The sequence below is a fragment of the Balearica regulorum genome, chromosome 2 (genome assembly GCF_011004875.1).
Source record: "Balearica regulorum gibbericeps isolate bBalReg1 chromosome 2, bBalReg1.pri, whole genome shotgun sequence".
Classification (NCBI taxonomy): domain Eukaryota; kingdom Metazoa; phylum Chordata; class Aves; order Gruiformes; family Gruidae; genus Balearica; species Balearica regulorum.
This window is the reverse complement of record NC_046185.1, coordinates 122,859,905-122,883,010: the sequence shown is the minus strand read 5'-3', so window position 1 is coordinate 122,883,010 and position 23,106 is coordinate 122,859,905. Positions and strand designations below refer to the sequence as shown.

The following is a 23,106-nucleotide window of genomic DNA, read 5'->3' as shown; positions in this document are numbered from 1 at the left end:
CGTTCTTGTTTCTCTTACAAATATCAAATCTTATTTTAGATTCAACCAGACCTCAGCAATATGTTGTGGACTAGCAAGCAATTTTTTAATCAGTTAGATATACATGGTAGTTAATATACCCTTGGTATTAATAATATATTGTGGAAGGATTGTAATAATAAAGAAAAGCTGATAAGCGTTATGTTATTTGTACATGGTTGTTGACCTTAACAGTTTTTGTCCTATGTTTTAAGTGCTGAGAACATTACAATTTAATAGCACAGAGCAATGTTAGTGAAATTTTGGGGATTGTAACTATTCACGTTTGTGTAAAAGAAAGTGCTAACCATTACTCAAACAGGATAATAAATAATAAAATCACACAAAGCAATTTTGCTTTCTTTTTCTGATTATTCTTTAATAGTTGTGGTGGTTTAACCTCGGCTGGATGTCAGGTGTCCACCAAGCCGCTCTATCACTCCCCTCCTCAGCAAGGCAGGGAGGGGAGAAAATTAAGATGGAAAAAACCATCTTGACCCAAACTTATGGGTCAAGATAAAGGCAGTTTAATGTAGCAAAAGCAAAAGGCTGCACGTGGAAGCAAAGCAAAAAGCAAAAGATTATTCTCTACTTCCCATCAGCAGGTGATGTCCAGACACTTCCTGGGAAGCAGGGCTTCAGTACACATACTGGTTACTCCAGAAGACAAATGTAAAAAAACCCAAATGCCCCTGCCCCGTTCCTCCCCCTATCCCTCAGTTTCTTATTGCTGAGCAGACGTCATATGGTATGGAACATCCCTTTGGTCAGTTTGGGTCAGTTGTCCTGGCTGTGTCCCCTCCCAAGATCTTGCCCACCCTCAGTCTGCTGCTGAGGCAGGGGGAGAAATGTTGGAGAGACAGCCTTGATGTGTGCTGGCACTGCTCAGCAGTAGCCAAAACACTGGTGTCTTATCAACACCTCCCTAGCTACCAACACACAGCACAGAGCTGTGTGGGCCGCTGTGGGGAGAATTAACTCCATCTCAGCCAGACCCAACACAATAGTTCACTGCATTTTATATAGCTTGTTAGAAAACTTCTATTTCATAACAGAGCTCTACTCCAAAACTAAATTGATTCCACAATAGTAGGCATGGTTGGAGAAGAACTACTTCTGCTCCAGCTATTGCTTGTAGTTTGCTAAGAGATGCCATGTAAATAAATAAATATCTGTTTTTCTGAAGTTAAATAATGATATTGAAAGAGACATATTAATGTAATGAAGCAACTGTGATACACCAAATATTTTATAGACTGTTGCCTGGAGATAATACTTTTTTTAATAATTGCCCTCAAGGAAATTAAATGAATTTTTAATTAATACATGAGATTATAAGATAAATAATGCTTATCATTAATTTGTCAAATAGAAACAATGATACTATAACAGATGACATTCTGATAGATTTTTTCCAACTTAGTAACTTTTTCAGCAACTTTACATAGTAACTTTAATTCATACCTTGTTGCACTAAAGTTAGTAAGTCAATCCCTGAAGTCACTAGTCAGGTAGAATAATGATTTCAGAATCTAGGTGGATAATCTTTTTGCTTATACAGTGTTAACTAGCAGTGCAAGAACTGAAGAACCAAATGTTGCCTCCTTTGGACCAATGGCTAATCAAAATTAGTATGAAGGATGGAAGCACTATAATTAAAAAAAAAAAAAAAATCCACTATTTCTCAGCTAATACAATAAGTTGGGATGGAAAAGGTTGGCCATGTGCATTTAGCAGATGCTTCCAATGAGCTGTCCAAAATGAAACCAAACTCAGTTGATTTGCCTCTGTGCTACTCCAGCTTTATGTGTATTGACAGCATTGGAGCTATGCTAATAATAAAATGAGAATGAAATAGAGATAAATCATACACACTGTTTCTTGCTCAAATGATGACAAGTAGTTTCTGTTTGATTTAATTATTCTTTTGCAGCAGTCAATATAAAAATTTTGCTAATATGTTTTCCACAACATCTACAGGTTAAAAGTAGTTGCTTAGCTCCATTTCTGCTTGCAAGCTTAATAACAACATGCTTACATAAAATAGACTATGATGGTCATATCTTCAGCTACACAGTGGCATAGCTCCAACTGCGCAGCCGTTGACTTCATGAGGAGTTAGATCCAAACTTAGTTAAGCCCATGCTTAACTGCTTTGTCAATTTCTCTCTCTCTTTCCCTCTCTCTCATTGCTCTTAATATCATATAAAAACTATGAAATTTAGCTCATGCTGACATATAAATGAATGTTCAGATATTTCTATACATTTTTTTGTACTTAAAAATGTGGTTGATTTACTCTTGTTCCAAGCCTGAAGAAAAGGCTGCTACAATGACTTAATGTATCCACTCTGACTTCCATAGTGGTATGCTCTGGGTGTCAGCATGTGTGCGTGTGTATCTGTTCTCATAAAGGTGATGTATGGGCCACTTGTCTAACCAAAACTTCTGTAAGCAGATAGAGTGCATTTCAGAATAAATCCTTTCTAGTGAATCTGCTCCTAAACTCATGCTTTTTTGCAGGAAATGTAAAGTCCTCTTCTTTTGTGGCTTTTGGTTTAAATCACTTAATGTTTATCACAGTTATTGATACCTGTTTTTCATTGTATTTAAAAATGTTTACAGCAAAATATTACATTAGTAATAGTAGCAAAGATTTAGAAAGTGAATCACACAAGAGCTATTTTATAGCCTGAGACTCTCATCTCATATACAAAACATAGACGTTATTACACAAAGTTTATTAAAGCCACTGCCTACAGCCATAATTTTATTAAGAGTATAGGTTTTTCTAATATTTAATAAACTAAAAGATGTTACCAGAAGTGTAATGTCATATTTCTGTGATTTATGTGCATTCTTCCCCAAAATAACATTCATCTGCAATAAGATTTAGTTGGGCATTTATGCCTGACCAAACTAATAAGTGATATTAGACTGTCTAGAGAGCTATGGATATATTTAAATAAAAAGATTTGTAAGTGCTCTAATTATCTTGATAAATCAGGAGCTAAGCAACTATACTGGCATAGATTAGAATAAAAAATATATTTTAAGCACACATTTCCTTAAATTTTAGTTCCTAAAATATTTGACAGTATGTCCATGTATCTCTTCATATTTTTAGTATTTGTTAGATGTACTGTAGTTTCCCCTGGCATGTGTGTCCTGTAAGGCAATGGAAAACAGAATCAAGAAATAAACATCTGACCATGTCACAAATCCAATTAACTCTGACAAGGCTAGTAAAGTCAAGTGAATAACAAAGCAGTGCTGTCTGGAAGCAGCTTTGTGTTTTAGATCCTACTGGAGATGGTAGGACACCAGCTGGACAAAGTAAAAATACTCCGGGCAGCTGAATTTTCCACATCCGCTAAGACCATCTTATATTCTGATGAGGTCACAGCACTATAACATTTTCAAGTGTCAGTTCTCATCTCTTCACTGTTTCTAAGCAGCAGAGAGGAGGAGGGAAGCATTCCCCTCACAGAATGTAAAATATGTGCTAATGTCATTACAAGGTAATGCAGTGAAGCAGAAACCGCAGTTAACATCACACAGCTTCTCCTCAACCACCCCGTTTGGTTATGAAAATAATCTTCAATAGATTTCAGTGCAACAATCCTCAGGCAGAAATTCTGGTGATTGCCTAATCCCAGGACCTATACATATTAAAGGTGGCTTTCCTTTTTCTAGCTCTTGATACATGTAGTTATCCTGTGTCCCATTTAATGAAGCTGAACGATTAAATGATTGCTTCACTGCTCTGCTGCATTCATTCATGCTTTACACTCAAAAATGTGGGTGAATTTCTCATCTCAAGTATAGCAGTGTCAATTCTTTGGCAAAATTATTTTGGATTTCTCTTGAGAGGAGAATCCATTCCATGACCTTCTGACTAGAAATCTAAATTCTTCACTGCATGTTTCCACATAGAAAGGAAAAACGTACTCCATTTACTTTATTTGTTTATTTCAAACAACACACTATTACACTTGGAGGTTCTACAATTTTGTCTCTCTTCTTACTCAAACCTATTTCACTATCATGCAGTACCCTCAAGTAAAATGCTCACTTTCCATTTACGTTTGGAAGAAATTTTAGACCCATCAAGTATTACACAACATTAATTATTATTACTGTTAAGTGTTGATCATAATAACTTACTTTTCTAGTTTCCAAAGTAGTCAAATATATAGTTTATCACCTCTAATATGGGCCCTAAAATTGAAACGAACAACTATTCTCAACTTTGTGATCGAGGAAGGAATGTTTCTTTGGGAAACATGAGAATTGGGGTTAGCTCAGATCTTGCAGCTAGTTTGCAGCTTACTAGCACTGGAAATTTCCCAGCACTTTTCTTATATTTCCACTTGATTGAAACTAAAATTGTAATAACTTCAGCAAAATTTTGCAGAGGGAGATTTCTCAGGTTTAGAATGGGATTTCTAGCCTAGAAGCCAAAACCAAATACATACAATGACTCAGTGGTTAGCTTATTAAATTATTAGATTTGGAGTAGGGCACTGAAACTGGTTCCCCTGTCTAATTCCACGTTTGTATGCACTGCATCTTTTGAATCTTTTACCCCTGTGACTTGAAGAGATTGGAGTTTTGTTCTCATATAGAGGCCAAAAAAAGTCCAAACTTCAGAAAATCTGTAGTGCCTGTTTTGTAGTTAATCTTAGCGTTGGTCTCGTCTTTCCTGACACTGAGAATTTAATGTGGGGTGAGATGGGTAAATTTATTTTAACAGTCAGTATGGTCTCTGAGGTCAGGGAAAGGAGCAAGGAAAGAATAAATAATGTGTAAAATTGCTTTTGCAGAGAATTAAAAATGAAACATATCATCATGCTTTTACATTTTTCTGACTGCATTGCAACTTGATCTTCTTGCTACAACGTTGGACACAAATAGAATTTAGCAAATGGATCTATGCTGTAGATGCAGCACTGGCATATGCTGACATACTTTTACCGTATGTGAGTCCACAGTGATTCTTTAGCTCCCAAGATATGTTTCGTTCTTTAAATAGCTTTCCATCTTTTTAACATTTTGGAACATGTGACTAGTTTCATTATGCTTTTTTTTTCATCTTCCTTTGAAGCCACATTCATTTACAACTGACTTAGATATTAGGCAGAAAGGACAGATAGAAGGAAACTAAAATAGCTTTCAGAGATTACTACTACAGTCAAATATATTTGGAACTGGAAGAGCCAACGTGAACTATTGAAACAAAATAAAATCTACATTGATCTTTGTAAGTAAAGAAAACAAGATTTCGATTGGGATTTTTATCCTGGATTAATCCAGGATCATATACAATATTTTATTCCTGGTCTGTAACACAGCAAGTTAAAATTTAATCCAATAAATAAAATAAATAAAACCTTTGTATTTAATCATGCATCATTGAATACTGAGGTTTTGACTTGAACTGGAGACCACCTGAGTCAGAACCTAACAGTCTTACACAGAGAACAGTGGTAGCTGGTGACAGGGTATTTCCTGTTGGTTTTCACAACAAACAAACAAAAAAAATTTGATATCTTCATATGATCTGCAGATGTGCAGTATGCAAGCATTTAGATGCAAGTTTTACAGAGGCCTACTATTTTAGGTACATATTAGATAACAAAGCTCCTATCTCTTAAAAAGGCAGCTCCATCAGAATAAACTTAACATCTTTCAGCAGATTGTGTGACATAAAATACACTCAGTCTTATGTCCTTAAGTTCCTAAAAGGTTTGGAGGAAAATATACTTTAAATTTACTTAAATGCCTAAAAGAGCTCTTAAAAAAAAGGATGTGTAATGAGAACATACACAAAGATTCTACTGGACTGAAGGTAAAAAAACTGTATTGAACACATTCTTTGGCTTTTGCAACATCTCATATAGGCTTTATCAGCAAAATAGTTCATTTGTATCTTTAATGAAAAAAGAATTGCTTTGTACTTCTCAAGAGAGAAACCATCTCTTTCTGAATGTCTGGAGAAATGCTGAGAATAACAACTACCATAAACAAGTAGTTAGTAAGAATTTAATTATCTTTTCCCATTTATAGATTATTCCTGCCTGGAGACATAACATAATTTCTCAAAAACCTCCAGGTTCCTAACTGTTGCAATACTAAGGACATCAAGCATTAGACTTCCCTACAAAGTGTGTGTATCCGCTTAGGCTGGCACAGGAAGAATTCTTAAGACTGAGCTGAAAGAACCAACATTTACTTAAAGCCTCTGATTTGACACAGGTATATTCACTTTCTATTTCTGCATCTCAGAAAGGCTCAAAGCACCCTGCAATGTAGAAGGCCATAAAAGTAGTGCTTGACACATTGGACATAAACATATATGTCACGCAGTCATCCTACTGTTATGAATCAATCAGTTCCTGCTTGTGCTAAAAGGCACTGATGTAATCACAAAATGTTTTAGAGACCCGATCCTTTTGCTCTTAGCTGTGTAATACTGGAAAAATTGCCCCTCTGCAAATTAAGGATTGGGCCTTAGTATACTTCTTTTGAAATAAAGGCTTTTCTGTCAATTTGAGTGTTTAAGTGGAAATCAAAGTTCCATATGCTTTAGGCTAGTCTTCTCTACAGGAAACTAAACAACCCCAAATGTATGGTGATATGTCTATAATTTTCCTTCCACAACCACCTTGATTTCCAGAGTAATTGTAATCAATTTCTTCTGCATGACACTGGAAGAGAAAAATTACAAAGATGATATAAAACCATTTTTTGTTTCTTATCCTATGAAAACCTTACATGGCACAATTTGGGTTATCCCTGGACTTAAACCCATTAACAGAAAAAGATAATGATGCTATTATGAGAGCCAAATGGAGGGGAAATACGTAACAATACCATATACAAGTAAAATCAGAGCAGATCTAGAATGAGGGAAGAGGGAGGTAAGTGATGCTGTGAAGGAGTTATCAGCTACTATAATGCGAGGAAAAGATGAGCACCTCTTTTCAAAACAGGAATCATGGAAATTTATTGAGTATATTGTAGTATCACTCCTCTAAATCCCTTACGCTCCATTGTTGTCTGTATTTCTCAGTGGTACCCCCCTGGTCTCATAAATTTTGCACCTGCTTGTTCTCTTTCTGTGTCCCAATGATGATGAGGTCCTGCCTGTCTAAGCTTGTCTCCCAGGCTCAACATCTCTGTTTGGCTGCGAGCAAAGCTGTCACAGCGGTAAGCACTGTCAGAAAGATATTCTGCCTCTCTTTTTTCGTCTGTTAAAGCAAGGTGTAAGAAGGGTTTACTCAAGGTACTTTCCTGGCACTGCTGCTGTGGCTGCAGGGTGAAGGCTAATGTTCCTCCTCTGCGCCACCGAGCAATGCACGTTCCACCAGCAGAGGAAAGAGCGGGATCAGAAACAAGTACAACAGTGTCACTCAGAAACTGCCGGAGTGAGAAAAATTAAAGGGCTTCCTTCCACCTGTGGAATTTGTAGACAGTGGAGGCTGGTGTGAAACATCTGCATGAGACAGGTGAAAGGGGAACTTGCTGTTTCCTAGAAGTCCCATGGTTGAGCAAGTTTTGTGAGACAGCTTTACTTCAGGGAGTTTCAAAATGTGTAATGGAGATGTGTGGTACTGGGCCAGTTGCCACCTGATGCAAAAACCTCCGTGAATATACTGGAGATGTGAGGAACCTCAGCACCAGCTGTTTACAGCTGTCAACCTACTCCTGCTGCTCCAAGTGAATTGCAAAGCAAACACAGCCTGTGCTGGTTTATTCACTGCTCACAGACAGAACAAAAACTGTAATAGTTTGTGATGCACCATAATTTTCCAGGAAAATATATTCCATAGCACTCTGAAAGCAAAAATACTGTATTTAAATGAGATTCACAGCAGTATATTTTATTGACTTCGAGAGACAGATTCAGAAAAAGATTACCAAGATGAGACTAATAGCTGCATTCAACATACTGAAATTTACACTAGTTTACATTTTAAATAACAACTCCATCTGTAGGGGGAAAATAGTACTTAAACCCACCTTACTTTATAAGATAGTGCCACCTAGGGGTTAAAAGCTTTTAGAGTGGCAAAAGAAAGGAAGCCCTATTAATAGCAGAGAAAGTATTTCTTACATTAAATCATTTGTATTTTGGAACTGACTAGGCAAACAAAGTGTTGCCAAGATTTCCATACTGTTGTTTCTGGCAAGAGAATTGTAAGTTTTGCAGTTCCTCTTGGAGCTGGCCATAGTCCTCTCTCTTCCATAGTCTGGCAGTGATTGGGGATGTTGCAAATCCCAATTTTCTCCTCTACTGCAGCTCGTGTGATCCGTGGAGAGGTTATCTACATCTACTGCTGCAAGGCCGGGTAGGAGATTGCTGTCTTGCTGGGTTTGAGTCTGCCAGAATTTAAAATAGAGCCTTGAAAAGGCTTTGCTTTGTGAGGCCAAAATCAGAGAGGAAACCCTGGCCTACTTCTCCTTAATCTAATCTACTAAAGGAAGGTACTGTACAGGGGAGGAATGAGATGCTGGGACTACTTCCTGTCTGTCTGTGAGCAGATACGCTTTATTCCACCTGAAACTTTCCCCCCTCCCCTTGCACTTACAAATTACAATTGGCTCCTTTTGGCTTGTTTAGATTTAGCCTAGAAATGGGTGAAAGAATAATCTGCCCGACTCTGTACCATGTTTGGTTTTTTAAACTGAGTTTTGGGCTAAAAGCCTGAGTTGTGGTAATTTCTTTCCTGAAAACCCAAAACTCCAGGAGAGGTAATATTTCAGGAGAAGTGTTTTTTCTCATGCACTTTTTTTATTCTCTCAAATGGTATTTGATTTTATTCTGTACCTTCCACAGCAGATGGCGTACGTGCCTCACTGAGACCGGAGACTCTTTCTGTGATCTGCTCCCTTGGCAAGATCTACTATACTTCAGGCAGAATGCAAATTATACATACATGTAGTCAAGAAACTCCCTCCCCTGTCCTTAGACGAAGGTAGTGATGGTCTCACAGTATTTTTGAAGGAAAAATGTCCACATTTTTGATTGCATGACATGTAATAAAAGACAGATGTTTCTCTCCTTCTTTCAGTACCCTCCACACACACAAGCAATTAAGACTTGATTATCAGTAAGAAGGAGGGGAAGATCTGATTTTATTTATATTAAGTTCCTTTTTAAAATCATTCATACTGAAGAAAGAAAAAAGGCCAGCTGACAAAAATTGATTTATCTGTCCCTTAGATATGGGGGAAAAAAAATATTTTGGAGCTACAAGCCACAAACATGGTAAATGGTGCTGGAAGATAAACCAAGATTGCTATAAGTACCCCTCAGGTAAACAAGCCCTAAAATATAATCATGGCATGATGGATAAAGCAGACTCTGTAGATGTCATGATGTAGAAGACATGAGAAGCTGGATAGCAGGGCTGCCATACTTGAAGCTGAATATGTTGACAAGATTATTAAAGAAAAGCTACAGGAGGGAATAGCAAATTCATTGTGGTGCCCATCTTGACGCGGCATGCTCCGGAACAAGCAGACTACTGCTTAGATGCTGGTGATAAACACTGTACCAAGACTGAGGGAGAGGGAGACGTACGTTCACATCAAGTCCACACAAGACATTCTTGTTCTATCGCTCAGGGTGGATTTTTGGTCACTTTGTTCTTTTGATAAAAGTCAAACAGAATATGCAGTTACACTAGCAGTACAGTGCTTTTGTCTTTATAGGTTCTATTGCTTACCAAAACACTGTGGTTTTTACATATATAGATGTATGTGTGTGTATATAAATACACTAGTAAATATGCACACATTAGGAGGGCTTGCCATTACAACTTCATTGGCAGATATTCTCTAATACGGAGATGGCCTAATGGTCTGGGCCAGCAGCTATTTCTTACAAAAGAAGATACAACAAATTCAGAGACTTGGAATAAGATATTTATGAATAAGAATTGCTGGATTATCTCATAGATATATATATATGTTTAAAAGAAAGTCTGAAGATGAGAGTTTAGTGAAGAGGAATTGGAGAAGTGGTGATTAATAGAAGTCATTAAACATAATTTAGAATGTTCAGAATTTCAATTACAAAATAAAAATAATCATCCTGCTCTTGAAGTTCCTGAAATAATGCTTTCAAAATATTTCCTTTTACAGGGCCGGGCTCATTAAAAGCTGTGATGCTTTAAAAGCGTTCAGAGCTGTTGTGTCTAAAAGCCTGTTTCTTTCTTTCCAACTGTATCCCTCTGTTAAACAAAGTATCACCTTTCCTGTCAAACCTTACCTCTCTGAGGTGCCCGGCAGTAGAGTTAGGGAAAACACAGTAGCTGCAGGCAGGCTGCGAGAAGACTAGTAAGAAGAAATCCCGATTCCACTAAATCACTTTTGCCATTGACTTCCCTGAGGACAAATTTCACCCTCAAATCTTTCTTGACAAATGTTGTCTGCCTGACAATAAGATTAAAATCATGTAATGCAGAATGTGTCAGTCAGAATGGGGTGTATCCACACTGTCACAAGTAGAAAAACAAGTGGATGTTTAACAGGAATAAATGAGGAAGGGGGAAAGCCTTGGAGAACCACGTCTGGAGAAATGATACAAGAAAGTGCTCACATAGTAACAGATGACAATATTATGGCACCAGTGACTTACAGGGACCGCGCTGTGACACAGAGGAAGCACACAGAGAGGATGATGATGAAAATTGCCATTCACAGAACGGCAATTAAGGGTAACTGTCCCTGTGTCTCAGGAGCCTTTTGATGCCTAAGATGGGACACCCAAGGCCCTTAACCCTAACCTCATCTCACCTCCCGTTGTATATAACAACGGGGTTCAAAAGAGAAGGTGGCTCCTCTAGATGCATCCAGAGTCCCTACCCAAGAGTCAGAACAACATCTGGCTACTGAGCCTACAAAGATACGTCTTGGCAAAGGCGAGTGCTTAGATACTATATACAGTATACCCAAGTCATTATAAACATTTATGAATCTTTAATATTTATGACGCTGCAAATGTCATTTATCCTATGTCTGGTACTTTAATGACAGAGATAACGACAACACTAACAAATGTTGATCATCAGTCTGATGAGGGTTACTTCCCCCCCAGCATACGAATTCCAAGGACACTTCAAACTCACGCTGTGCAGCTGGGCTTGCAGTCCCTGGGGGGGTTGAACTGGGGCTCAAACATCCATTTAGAAAAGAAATTAAGATGCAGACACGAGGCCACCTTGGCTGCCTTCATCACTACGGCGATGAACACCTCGTCACCACTCGAGATAGCCAGGCTGATAAACCACATACACCCAGACAAACTCGGGAATATTCTGAAGGCTTCCTCGTCACCAGCTGGTGACACCCGAAGGAAGCCCCCGGGTCACCGCTAACGGCACTGGCTGCTCCGGAGGGGATCCCGGCACGTCTGAACCGGGCAGAAAAGAGGAAATACGTTCGACACGGCGGCCGACACTTGCCAATCAATTCGGTGCGGCGGAAGAACCGGAAAACAACTACAGAGAAACAGCCCGCACACGACTCCCGCACGGCCGGCCGACAGCCGGCAACATGGCGCCCCCGCCCCGACGGCCACCGGGGCGGGACGCAACGCGCATGCGCCTCGCCACCCTGCCCGCCCCCCCGCGGCAAAGCCATGCGCGGCGTCCTGACGTCAGATGCGCGGTCCCCCGGCAACGGCCGGACGTCGCGAGGCCGCCGGGAACCCGGAAGCGGCGGGCGAATAGGAGCGAGTGGCGCAGTCAGCGGGGCGGGTTCGGGCGCGCGGAGGGCGGCGGTGGCAAAGTAGTCCCGGGGGACAGCGGCCGGTTGGCGGTGGTGCGGTCAGCGCTCGGCGCAGCGAGGGGATCCTCGGCCTTATCGGCGCGCTCGGACTGTGTGGCCATACCGCGCGGCAGGGGAGATGGCGGCGGACAAGGCTGCGGGTGAGTGCGAGGGGAGCCGCCGCGGGCCGCCGTGTCCACCTCAGGCCTGGGCCGCCTGGTGCGGAGGGATACGTTCCCGCGCGGGGGGGCGGTGAGTGCCGGTACGTCCCGGGCGGAAGGAGAAACGCGTGCGAGTCTTAGGCTGTGCTGTTTCCTTCCGCCGAGGAAGTAGTGCCCCCGCGGCAGCAGGACTGCGGGTCACCGGCGGCCGAGGTGGCCGGTGTGAGGTGCCGGCGAGGCCCACCGTCCGTGGGCCTGTGTCCTGACGTGCCCCCGGCGAGAGGGGCAGAGCTGTTGCACCCTCCCGGCCTGGAAGGGCTCGGTGGGAGGGCGTTATGGACGGGGTGGGTGTCTCCCAGAGCTTAATAACCGGTAGGGAAGTGGAGCTTCTGGGCTAATTTGTTAAACTGAGGCGTTCGGAAGGTGCTGGGGAGATTTGAACGCTTCGCGTTGCCACTTAATCTCTGGAGTTGAGTCTGATTCCCTCTGAGTTGCCACTTTGTTTTCAGGGGATGAGTGGGTCTTTCCTGAACTCCGGCCTGAAAAGACACTGTAGAGAGAAATCAGCAAGATTAAGAAATAAATCATCTTCTGGTAAACACCTGCGATAAATCTCAAGTACAGTTGCTGTGTAACTCGTTAGCGTTACGTCCATCTCCCATAAGACTACCCTTCATGCAAGAAGTCCTCTTTGCAGGGAAAGTCCTTCCCTCAGATGGCAGCTCAGTGGGGACGGAGAAGAAGGCAATGTGGAGGAAGGCCAGTCAGATGGTTTTATGTGATGGGAGCATTATTTAAAAAAGCCTCAAGCATCTTGTCTCTGGATGCTAAATATGAAACTCTTTGGTATCTGAAAAAGATTGTGGGAAAAATTAGTGTACTGTACTGAGTGATGTGTACTAAACTATCCTGTGTTTATTTATAAGCACTAAGCATTTCCTCAACTGCAAGGAAAAAAAATGGCATTAAGTTTTGGGGTGGGTTGGGTTTTTTTTTTCTTGGAAGTGTTGAAGGAACTTTTTGGTTGTGCACGCTTATGAGTATATGCCCAAATTAATCAAAGATGTGAGCTATGGCAAGATATTCTACATACCGTACTTGTTCATAGCAGCAAGTTACAGATAACTTTCCATGTAGTTTTGGTGCCACAAACTGTCGTTATTTTCTTACGAAGGCTGAACGCTCTGGCTGGTCTTCATACCCTTTAATATGCTATTGGAGTAGGAGTCGTGATAGATTCCTCCCCTTCCTAGGAAGAGATTATCCCCCTGCCTGTAGAGTTTGGAAATAAAAAATAATTCCAGAGATTCTCTGGTATTCAACAGCACAGTTCACGCAAGATGTAATTTACAGGGCCTAGGAACAGGAGAGCTCAGGAGCAGCAGTCCTTGGAGATACGGAGAACAGGTATGAGAAGGATAATGATTGCAGTCACTCTCCAGGTATCTTCGGGTATGTGTATGTGGGAGATGTGTCAGCTTGTTGCTTATATGATGTGGCAGCAAGCCAATGAGGAGGGCAATCTCCCTTTTCAGGTGGCAGTCTCATGCTTTTCATTGTTCTTCTCCAGAGAACAGAATCTGAGCTGTTGATTTTTACATCCTTTCCCTTTTCCAGGTTGCCCCTTTTGCCCCTCATGACTAGCCTGACAAGGATTAAAGTTGCTCTGTACTTGTGGAAGTTGGACAAAATGAAAAGTTAAACAGGTCCATGTGTAAATACAATTTACAGAGATAACTTGAGTCCTGTCACTTGTAAAGCAGAGAATCTGCACTGTTTCAGGTATTTCAGCTGATAATTGTAGCTACTGTATGGATAGGAGCATTTTGGTAGTGACTAGTATGCTGCGTGTTACCCGTACCACATGCTTCTGCAAGAACACCAAAGATCTGAGTGATCCAGTGGCATGCTGTATGTTTTGCCAGGGACAATGCACCTACCTGTTCCATTTTCAAATGTCTCAAGAAATACAGAAATAATAGTTTTATTTGCAAGCACTTAATAGCCATTTGCGGCCAAGAGAGCAAGAGTAATTTCCACCTCCCCCCCCCCCCCCCCTTAAGTGGAATTGGAGGGTTCTTTTTAGTATCTTAGGCCAGCTGCCTTTTAGGTGACCCCTGTCTGTGAGATCCCTTGATAAAAAAAGGTCAACTGAAGTAGATCCTGGTGTAAACAAGAGTGGCAGGATTACAGTAGATTAGAAGAACCTTTAGATCTTTAACAGGTTGCAAGGGTGTTTGGAGCAAAAAGGGTGGAGAGTAGCCAAGGTGGGTTTGGGTTTTGTCATTTGGTGTTTTTTTTCCAAAGAAAAGAGCTATGCTGTGAACCGTGTCAGCTGGACTTTAGTTTTATTCTTTCTTGATAAGCTTCCAGTTCAGGTTTTGCAAACTTGGTTTGTTTACTGAGTTGTTGTAGGTGCAGTTGATCGTATTACAGCCATAAAACTTTATCGGAGAAGGGACAGCTCGGTTTTTGCTTAAAGTAGTCCCTAGTTTCATTTAGTTCTTTTTAATGTACCAGCAGATTTAGAGACATAGTGAAATCTGTAGACTTGTCCTGATTTTTCCCTAGGAAATACATGAAACAGCTATATAAGTGGTGCTTTTATTACACAACTTTGTCTTTTGCTTAACTGAAGACATTTTACTTCAGGATTCAGATTTCCATAAGCCTTCATTTGAGATGCTTGTTTTACAAACTTGCCTACAATAGCAGCAGTCAGCAATGCACTCAGTAGTTGATGGCACTCTGCTAGGTAAACCTGTATGTGAGGGAACCTCTTGACTAGACCAAGCATTATCAACTTCAAAAGTTTTAAAGTCTCAAGTCTCTGTGCTATGGTTACTTTTACTAGCCTAATCTGAAAGGCGTGCTGAGCAAGCAAAGCAGGTAACATAATTGTTAGCATGGAAGTTTGAGGGGAAAATGCCTTTGCTTGTTCACTGCTATTCCTGAGATCCTTGGAGGGTAATAACTTTCTGTTCAGCTGTACAACTGCAAGATTTAGAGCAGGAATCAGATCTATTCTATATTTAGCTTGAAGGAGAGGTGTTTTTTGTTCCTTTCCTCTTTTGCTACAGAAAACCTTGGCACATCAACAATTTTCTGAGCTTTTTTTGCGGTTTAATTTTCTCTCCTACCTTTGTCTTTTAAGGAAAAGGCAGTGCAAGTAGTGTTGATCAATGCTTTACACACAGTCAGATTTTGTAGCAGGTGCGTGTGGTTCTGTAGCCCTCTGAGGATCTATCCCTCCAGGGTAATGGAATTGCAGAATCCTGAATTTTGTCTAAATCATGGTGGGTTACTTTGTAATTTGTGGGTGTAAAATTGTTGAGATTTTAAAATCTCAACTTTTTTGGTATCTTGATGCAGGTTGAAAGTCACAGTCAAATATTTATTGTTCTTGCTCAAACGTGTTATTGCACAGGGCGATGGAAGGGGTCTCACTATCTTCCCAGCAGCAAACTATGATAGATTACTAAGTCTGCTTTATTCCTACTGTGGATGTTAATGGATTAATCTTCTGAGGTTTGATTGCCCCTTACTGTTGTTGTCTATCTTATACTTGTAAATTTTCATAGTCAGTCAGTAGCAAATGATCCAGATATAATGGTGATGATGAGGAATGGATTTTGCAGGGGACCTCACAGATAGGTTATTTCATTTGTTCAAAGTGAAAACAAAGTTAGCAGAGTTTGCATTACATCCTTGAATTCTAGGAAGAGAAAGAAGCATTGAATTTACAAAGCCTACCTAGACTATTAAAATAACAAAATGTAGGTTAGAGCAAAGCTTGCACAGTGAAATTGAAGAAATTATCTGCAAAAGTGGAAACCATTGCTGGTTTATAAAGTCTTTGTTTCATAAACATGATTTTTTTTTTTTTTTAATGTGGTCTAGCACATGGGTTAATGATTCTAGAAATAAGTTGTCTGGTGTGGTGGTTGTGTGATGTTTTGGGTTGTTTTGGTTTTTTTCCTTCAGTAGTTTGTGTTCATTACAAGGAGGGGCTTGCTGGGGTGTTTTTCAGCTTCTTTGACATGGAATGTCTGTACTGTAGTTTTAGTTTTTAACACAACTTCAGTGAATGCTTAATTACATGATGACAAAAAGGTTCAGTAGACTCCTTTCTGAAAAATCTGCTCAGCAGTGACTGAAAGGTAGAACGTTAGGAATTCTATGTAAATGAGATTGAAGACAATTAAAACCTTGTTATATTACTATACATGCTCAAAGGGGCCACCATCATAATTGCTACATGCTGTTCTTGTTGTCTTAATCTGGAAAAGGATACAGTAGAACTGGAGAAGATCCTGGTGGAAAAAAAAAAGTAGGAGGAAGATGCAGAATGAACTGCGCCTGCTCACCTTGGAGGAGAGATGATTCAAAGTTCTGTAAGATCAGGAGTGAAGCTGAATAGGCAGCATTTGCTTGTGTCTTGCAGTATAATCACTAGACAGCATTTGATGGAGTATATTGAAGAGTATAAAAGTTTAAAGAGTTTTTTAAAAAAAAATGTATCAGGTTTGTCAGTGATCATTAACAATGATGGTTTGATTGCAGTCTCTTATGTAGGGAGACTTGTTCTTCCAAAACAGGGAGCTAGGTGGAAGTTCCAGTCTTTGCTCTGGTTGTTCCCCAAAGCATCCCTTGCTTGCTGTTTAGGAAGCACCGTGCAGAATGCAGCGTGGCCTTCGCTGCTAATTTTTGTGCACATAAAGCCAATCCTAGTGTATGGCTGCAGCTTTCAAGAGAAATCTCAAATGTATGCATTGTCAGTTAACTTACAGGACTTTGGTTATTGGTTAAGCACAGTAATTTAGTTAGGATTATTACATTTACATTTTATGGAGAGGAATTCACTAGGAGTATAGGCTAATGAGATGTTTTAGCGTAGTAGGGAGACGGTGCTGCAGTTACCTGGAGAGTTACTTGTACTGGCAGGAGGATCTTGAGAACTGGAAGAAACAAAATTTTTAAGCTGAATAGTTGCCATCGCATTTGCAAACTTTCTTGTAATCTTCTGTCTGCTTTACAGAGCAAGGTACCGAGAAACATGAAGGAGCAGGCACGTCTGGGATTACTGATCAGGAAAAGGAATTGTCAAGCAGTGCATTACAAGCTTTTCTGGTAAGACAACGCCAAACTCTGAGACTTCTAATTTACCACATAACTGCTAAATGGGCTTATATAATTAATTTTCCTGTCTTTGTAGCACAGTTGCAACAGTAGTAATGGGATATTATATCAAAAGTAGCACTAGTTTTGTTATAAAGGCAGCACATGTATCTTCTGACTGCTATGATGTGAGAAGGCTGATGGGGATACTTGAATGAAGTCTGCAAGAGCACATTTAATTTTGGTTCTCAAAACTTAGTAGCCTTAAAAGCTGTATAATGATTTAATCAGAAGAAGCAGGCTGCTATTTGGTATCAGTGTTGGAAATGCACGGTCTCTCTGAAGAATTAATCACTTCAAACTAAAAATGTTGTATTAAAGGGTTTAAAGGAGCCATGTGTATTAAAAGACAGCAACCAAACCAATCTTTTTCATTTTAGCATCTTGCTATATTCTTCCACAAAAAACCATATACTGTTATGTCACTCTGCATTAAGATATGTTCTTCAACAGATAATACCTACAGGCAATGCTAGCTACCTATTTTGTGTTTCTTGGGAGATATTTTGGGGTGTTAAACTGAAAGACCCGGTATCTGAATTTTACTTCTTTCTTTGTATTGTCTCCTAATTTTATTTAGTGTAGGAATTGACAGGAAGTATAATTCCTTTTCCTTTTAATTGTTGTACCTCTACCTCCACAGTGCCTTGCATAATTCAATTTTGGATGTGCTAAATAGATCGGGGGAAGAATTTAAATACTGTCCTTTGAGATTCCTGTTGTGTGTTTCACTCATTAATTTTATTTCGTCTGGAATGTTGCTACGTGAAGTGTATGTAGTTGGTTCTTAAACTGACTACAGCTGATGTTCTTCACTGATATCTTCCTGAGTGCTTTCTAGCTCAATTGTTCTTGTTCAATAACTTTTTGCTCATTGGCATTTGATCCTGAGAACTGAAGGCATAGGAAAGGGTTGCCTGTTTCCTACCTTGCCCTCAGATCTACATGCCTAAAATACTTTTGATCTGTTGACAACTTCATCTTTAGTTTTTATACTAGTCCAGTGTATCTTGTTTATCACTCTTGCTTGCTTTAAGAACTCCCTAAGTTTCTGATGTTGTGAGGTGGTGACAGATGTCAGCAGAATTAATCTGGTGCCTTGTTTGCCAATTTTGCTTGCTATTGAGTTGCTTTAAATAGCTTTGTGGACTGTCTTGCACGCTGCTTTATCATACTGTGCTTCCAGTTTCTGTCTTGAATAGAATGACTATAAAATTGTATATTATATTCTAGATCCTGTCAAATAGAGGAAAGGACAGTTGGCTGATGAAAAACATCACAAAATAAGCTGAGCATTAAAGGGCTCAAGGTTTTTAGTCCAACCATAGTTAGAAGCGTTGTTGCTGTGATCTGAAAGCTACTCCTGTTGAAGAGAAGCTCTGAGTGTGAACACATAAAGAAAATCATTGGGAGATGAACTGTCTCAATTAAAGAGCATGCCAGCAGTTGAGTTGCAAGTCTGTGTGTTTATGCACATGATCAAAATGCTGTTGATACTTAAAGTTGTGGAAAAACTGTGTGTCAATGTCCTGCTACATCTGTCTGTATGTTGTATAACTGTGCTTTCGCAGGAGGGCAAAGGGACTGAGATGGCTCTATTGAGAGCAGCCTCAGAAGGGCAACTTTCTCAGGAAGAGCAGAAGGACCACAGAGCCTTTCTCTGTAGTAATTCTTCCCTTAATAGAGAAAGTTAGGCAGGAGCCCAGCAGAAGCTCCATGGAACAGCACTTACAAAAAGGAGGAGGAAGTGGAGAGCATAGCCTTTGATTGTGAAGCATTGACAGAGATGGAAACAAATCTGCATATCTGACTGACCGGACTGGAAGTAACCCTGATACGGAGGAGGTGAAGGTGATTATTCCTGTAGAGGAATTGAACGGTAGAGAGTGAAGGATCATTTAGGCTTAACATAGTTGAGTCTGGAGTTCTCTTTCATTCCTTGATGCCACTAAATTCCTCCTGCAGAAACCCAGAAAAGACTAAAACTGAAAGCAGAAAGAGGTGAGCCATTCTGAAGTCCTTGCCTATTCCTGAGGTCAAGGAAAGGGATTTCTTGATTAAATCACACCTCAGAGGAGCATCATGCTTGGGTCTTAGTTTCTGTTTAGGCATGCCTAGATGACTGAATGCTTCATTCAACAGCTACAACTTGTAAAAATATTATTTAATCCTGTACTGGGAAAGTGGTACCCTCTTTTTCCAACCTGTCTTAAGCTGACTTCTACAGACTAAATTGTAACTCAGTCTCTCCAGGTGAAGGTAAGAATGAACATAAAATGATTGGCTGGGACTTATGTAAGCAACCGGCAGCTGCTCAATGTACACGTGATGGGGAAAGATTATGAAAACTGAGGAAATAAAGGAACTTGAAACTCAAAATAATACGATGAAGACAAATCAGAGTAACACTCTTCATGGAAACATCTGTTTATAATAATAGACTACTCCATTTGTCCTTCCTCCACAAAATTGTTTCTGAAGTTTGGATATGACCTCAGATTTTAGACTTATTTCTCATATGTATTAATCGGTATAAATAACGAAGTATGTGTGTAGCTATTCAGTTGACTTTACTTGCTGTTGCTAAAGGATATACTACTTTGCTCTTTAAACTTACAGAGAATACTTTCATTAAAACTTAGTAGCCTACTAGTTTAAACTTTGTATCTTCTCATGCATGTTTCTGGTTTATTTGCAATTTTCAGGCTGGAAATTATGATGCTTGTTTGCAACACCTAAATACCCTTCAAGACATAAACAAAGATGACTACAAAATAACTTTGAATACTGCTGTTGCTGAGTTCTGTAAAAGTAACCAGACTACAACAGACAATTTGAGACAAACCCTTAACCAGCTGAAGAACCAGGTAATGCAAACCTACTGACATGATACTTGATTTTTGAGGGCTGTCAATGGTGGTGAGCTCTTACAGTGAAACAGGAATAAAACTTCTGCCCCTTGTCCCCTGGGAATAAAGGAATAAGAAGGCAACATTCCTTTTAAACCTCTGTTTAATCATTTAAGACACGGCCTTTATGTTTTTAGTTATCATTGAAATTGATCTGAAGCTGAAATGTTTCAGAGATTATAACTGTAAAAAGACCTGCTATGTTCTTTCAATAGAAAGTTCCTTAACCTGAAATAGTTTGTGAAATAATAAAAATGTGAAAATGTTACTTTACTACTCAGTTGACGGCTTTCTATTTCCTTGTAAATTATTTCCTGGATTTATGTTAAACAACAATAAAGCTTATTAGCTTATAACTCTTACTGACCTATCTTTATATGGATTAATACCTTTGGATTATTTAAAAAAAAGAAGACACTTTTAAAAATCATATGTATTGAAAGTTTTAATGAAATGAGTGGGGTTTTTTCAGGTTCACTCTGCTGTTGAAGAAATGGATGGTTTAGATGATGTTGAAAATAGTATGCTGTACTACAATCAAGCTGTTATTCTGTATCATCTGCGTCAGTATACCGAAGCTATATCCGTTGGGGAGAAGCTGTACCAGTTTATAGAGCCTTTTGGTATGTAGACAGAAAGAAGAGTTTTGTTCATGCAATAACTACTGAAAGATCATTCAATCTTTCTCACTATCAGATAAGTGATTTGTAAATTGCCTAATATGGTTCTAAAAAAGTATGCAGGCTTCAGAATGAAGAATATGTTTTACTTGTATCAAGGACAACAATTGAATTTGCAGGGAAGGTACTTCAAAGACATTTACCAGACAAATATAATGAAACTGAAACAGATTTTTGACAACTTTAAGAGGTATTTATGTAAATAATATGTACAAGTCAATTAAATTATTTAAAATCTAGCATTTTGAGTCGTCATACAACTTCATGGGTGGGTGTGTATTTGTCAGGGCACTCACGTTTTTAAATACATGCATTAGGTCATAGATAATTGTATGTGCTCATATCTGAATATAAAGTCTCCAGCTTTTATGAGCTGTGGCACTGTGTAATGAAATTGTCATGTGTGAAATAACTTCATAATCCTTGTTGAATTTTAGAGGTGACAAGGCTAAAGGATGGATGTGTGTGTGTGTCAATAAATGAAGTAAATGCTACATTGTTTCTCCTTCAATTCCTCCCAGTTTTCAATATACCTATTTGGGACTTACTCTATGAAGCCAGCCAAGCAGAGATGTGTTTTATATGGAATCCTTTCAAGTTCTGTGGGATTCTGTGTAGGCATGTGGCTCTATCCATCTATTTAGATGCTGGATGTTTGGTGCTGATCTGCTTAGACCAATTATCAAAATCTATAAACATGAAATACTTGTTAAGCTGTCTTTAGTCTATGCTTTTATGCTGATGCTGTTTGACTTAATTACCTTTTTTCAGTATGTGTACTTGCCTACATTGTAGATGTAGATGTCTGCATTTTTTTTTCTTATGTCATATATTTCTCATAATGTTGCATAGATGCATTTTATAGTAATTTTTTTTTTCTTCAGTTATCTTTGGAAGGATTGGTATTAGAGCTGTAAAATAACGCTTACTTCTTTGCTTTATACAGAAGAGAAGTTTGCCCAGGCTGTGTGCTTCTTGCTTGTAGACTTATACCTGCTAACTTACCAAGCTGAGAAAGCCTTGCATCTGCTTGCTGTTCTGGAAAAAATGATTTCACAGGGCAACAATAACAGCAAGAATGGAAAAGAGGTAAGCTTAAAATCATATGAATGCCACTAAATCTTTACCAGAAGTGGGCTTTAACTCAATCCAAAATTACTCTTTTAAAATACTTTTTGAATTATAAAGCTACATTAGATCACCTCTAACTTCAGACAGCAACTTATACATGTTAGTTACTGAGTTAATTGTATATAGGAGCTGTTTATTCCCTCTCTTACTCCCAGGGAGCTAAGAGGTGTTTCTTAAGTCGGAGACTTGCTTCAGAAAGACAGCTATCTTCAGGGTGAAATATACGTAGTTCTCCTTGTCTTGGATTATGACCATTGACATTGGAGACTTTTAAGATTTGGCTGGATGGGGTGCTGGGCCATCTTGTCTAGACGGAGCTTTTGCCAATAAAGGTTGAACCAGATGGTCCTTGAGTTCCCTTCCAACCTGGTGTTCTATGATTCATGTGAGACCCTAAGTTTGAAAGGGAAGTCAGTGTCAGAGAAGAATTGCAATTGTGTACCGTAGTATGGGAAATCAAGCATGTTTTTTACATAGTATCTGAAAGTATGAGGCATACTTTCAAATGAAATCTTTTGTATGTGTCTTTTGGAAAAATCAGTAGAATGAGTAGTGGCTTGAAAGTGAAAGGAGGACACGTCAGTGCTTTCCTGTTGATGGAATGTCACGCAAGCTAAAACATTTTATCTTTAAGTATATAGTAATTCTACTGAAGAAAATATTAAAGAGAGACTCTAGAATGTGGATGTCATCCTTCTGGGTGAGAGAATTCTTAAAATACCTCCACTGCCAAGCGACATTGTGTAACACTAACGTTAATATAGAATTCTACCCTTCGTAGACTGGTGTGGTTGTTTGTGGATTTTGATTGTTAAGCTCAAGTTACAGTATTTGGTGGGATGTGTATTTTTTGACTATTAAATACTTTTTCTTCTTCATGTGAGATTGATAAAAATAGCTTACAAAAGAATTTGTAAACTGAATTTAAAAGGTGACTAATAGTAACACTTCCTTTTTTTTTGTTTGATACTCAGTCAGGTAATAATACAAATAAAGATTCCTCAAATCAAAAAGCTGAAAGTGGAGCTTTAATAGAAGTTGCTAAATCTAAGATACATCAGGTAAGTGTCTGCATATTATTTATACAAGAACATCAGTTCAAGTTTTTCTTAAAACCAAGTGCCATCTGCTTCAAATCTAGTTCAGCATGAATTGTGATACTCTCTCTCTTCTTCAATTTCATGTTGTAAAGCAAAAGAATTAATTTATCTAACTCTTCCTTTTTGTAAGATCCGTGTACAGGAAAAACTG

At 39.2% G+C, this 23,106-nt stretch overlaps 1 protein-coding gene across 5 annotated transcripts in view; it reads left to right on the top strand.

The window, feature by feature from the left end:
- CNOT10 (CCR4-NOT transcription complex subunit 10) overlaps positions 1 to 23,106 on the top strand; it is a 60,547-nt gene that overhangs the window by 14,265 nt on the left and 23,176 nt on the right. Inside the window, exons 1-7 of one of the 5 annotated variants that reach the window (XM_075745730.1) lie at positions 11,782 to 11,957; positions 16,996 to 17,087; positions 18,369 to 19,136; positions 19,841 to 20,002; positions 20,517 to 20,667; positions 21,671 to 21,813; positions 22,830 to 22,916. In XM_075745730.1, the coding sequence (XP_075601845.1) occupies positions 20,538 to 20,667; positions 21,671 to 21,813; positions 22,830 to 22,916 (360 nt within the window). In that variant the 5' untranslated portion in view covers positions 11,782 to 11,957; positions 16,996 to 17,087; positions 18,369 to 19,136; positions 19,841 to 20,002; positions 20,517 to 20,537. Of the gene's footprint in view, positions 1 to 11,763; positions 11,958 to 12,177; positions 12,302 to 13,310; positions 13,365 to 16,995; positions 17,088 to 18,368; positions 19,137 to 19,840; positions 20,003 to 20,516; positions 20,668 to 21,670; positions 21,814 to 22,829; positions 22,917 to 23,106 lie in introns of those variants that run through there. The other 4 variants (XM_075745728.1, XM_075745731.1, XM_075745732.1 and 1 more) reach the window with 4 other exon arrangements.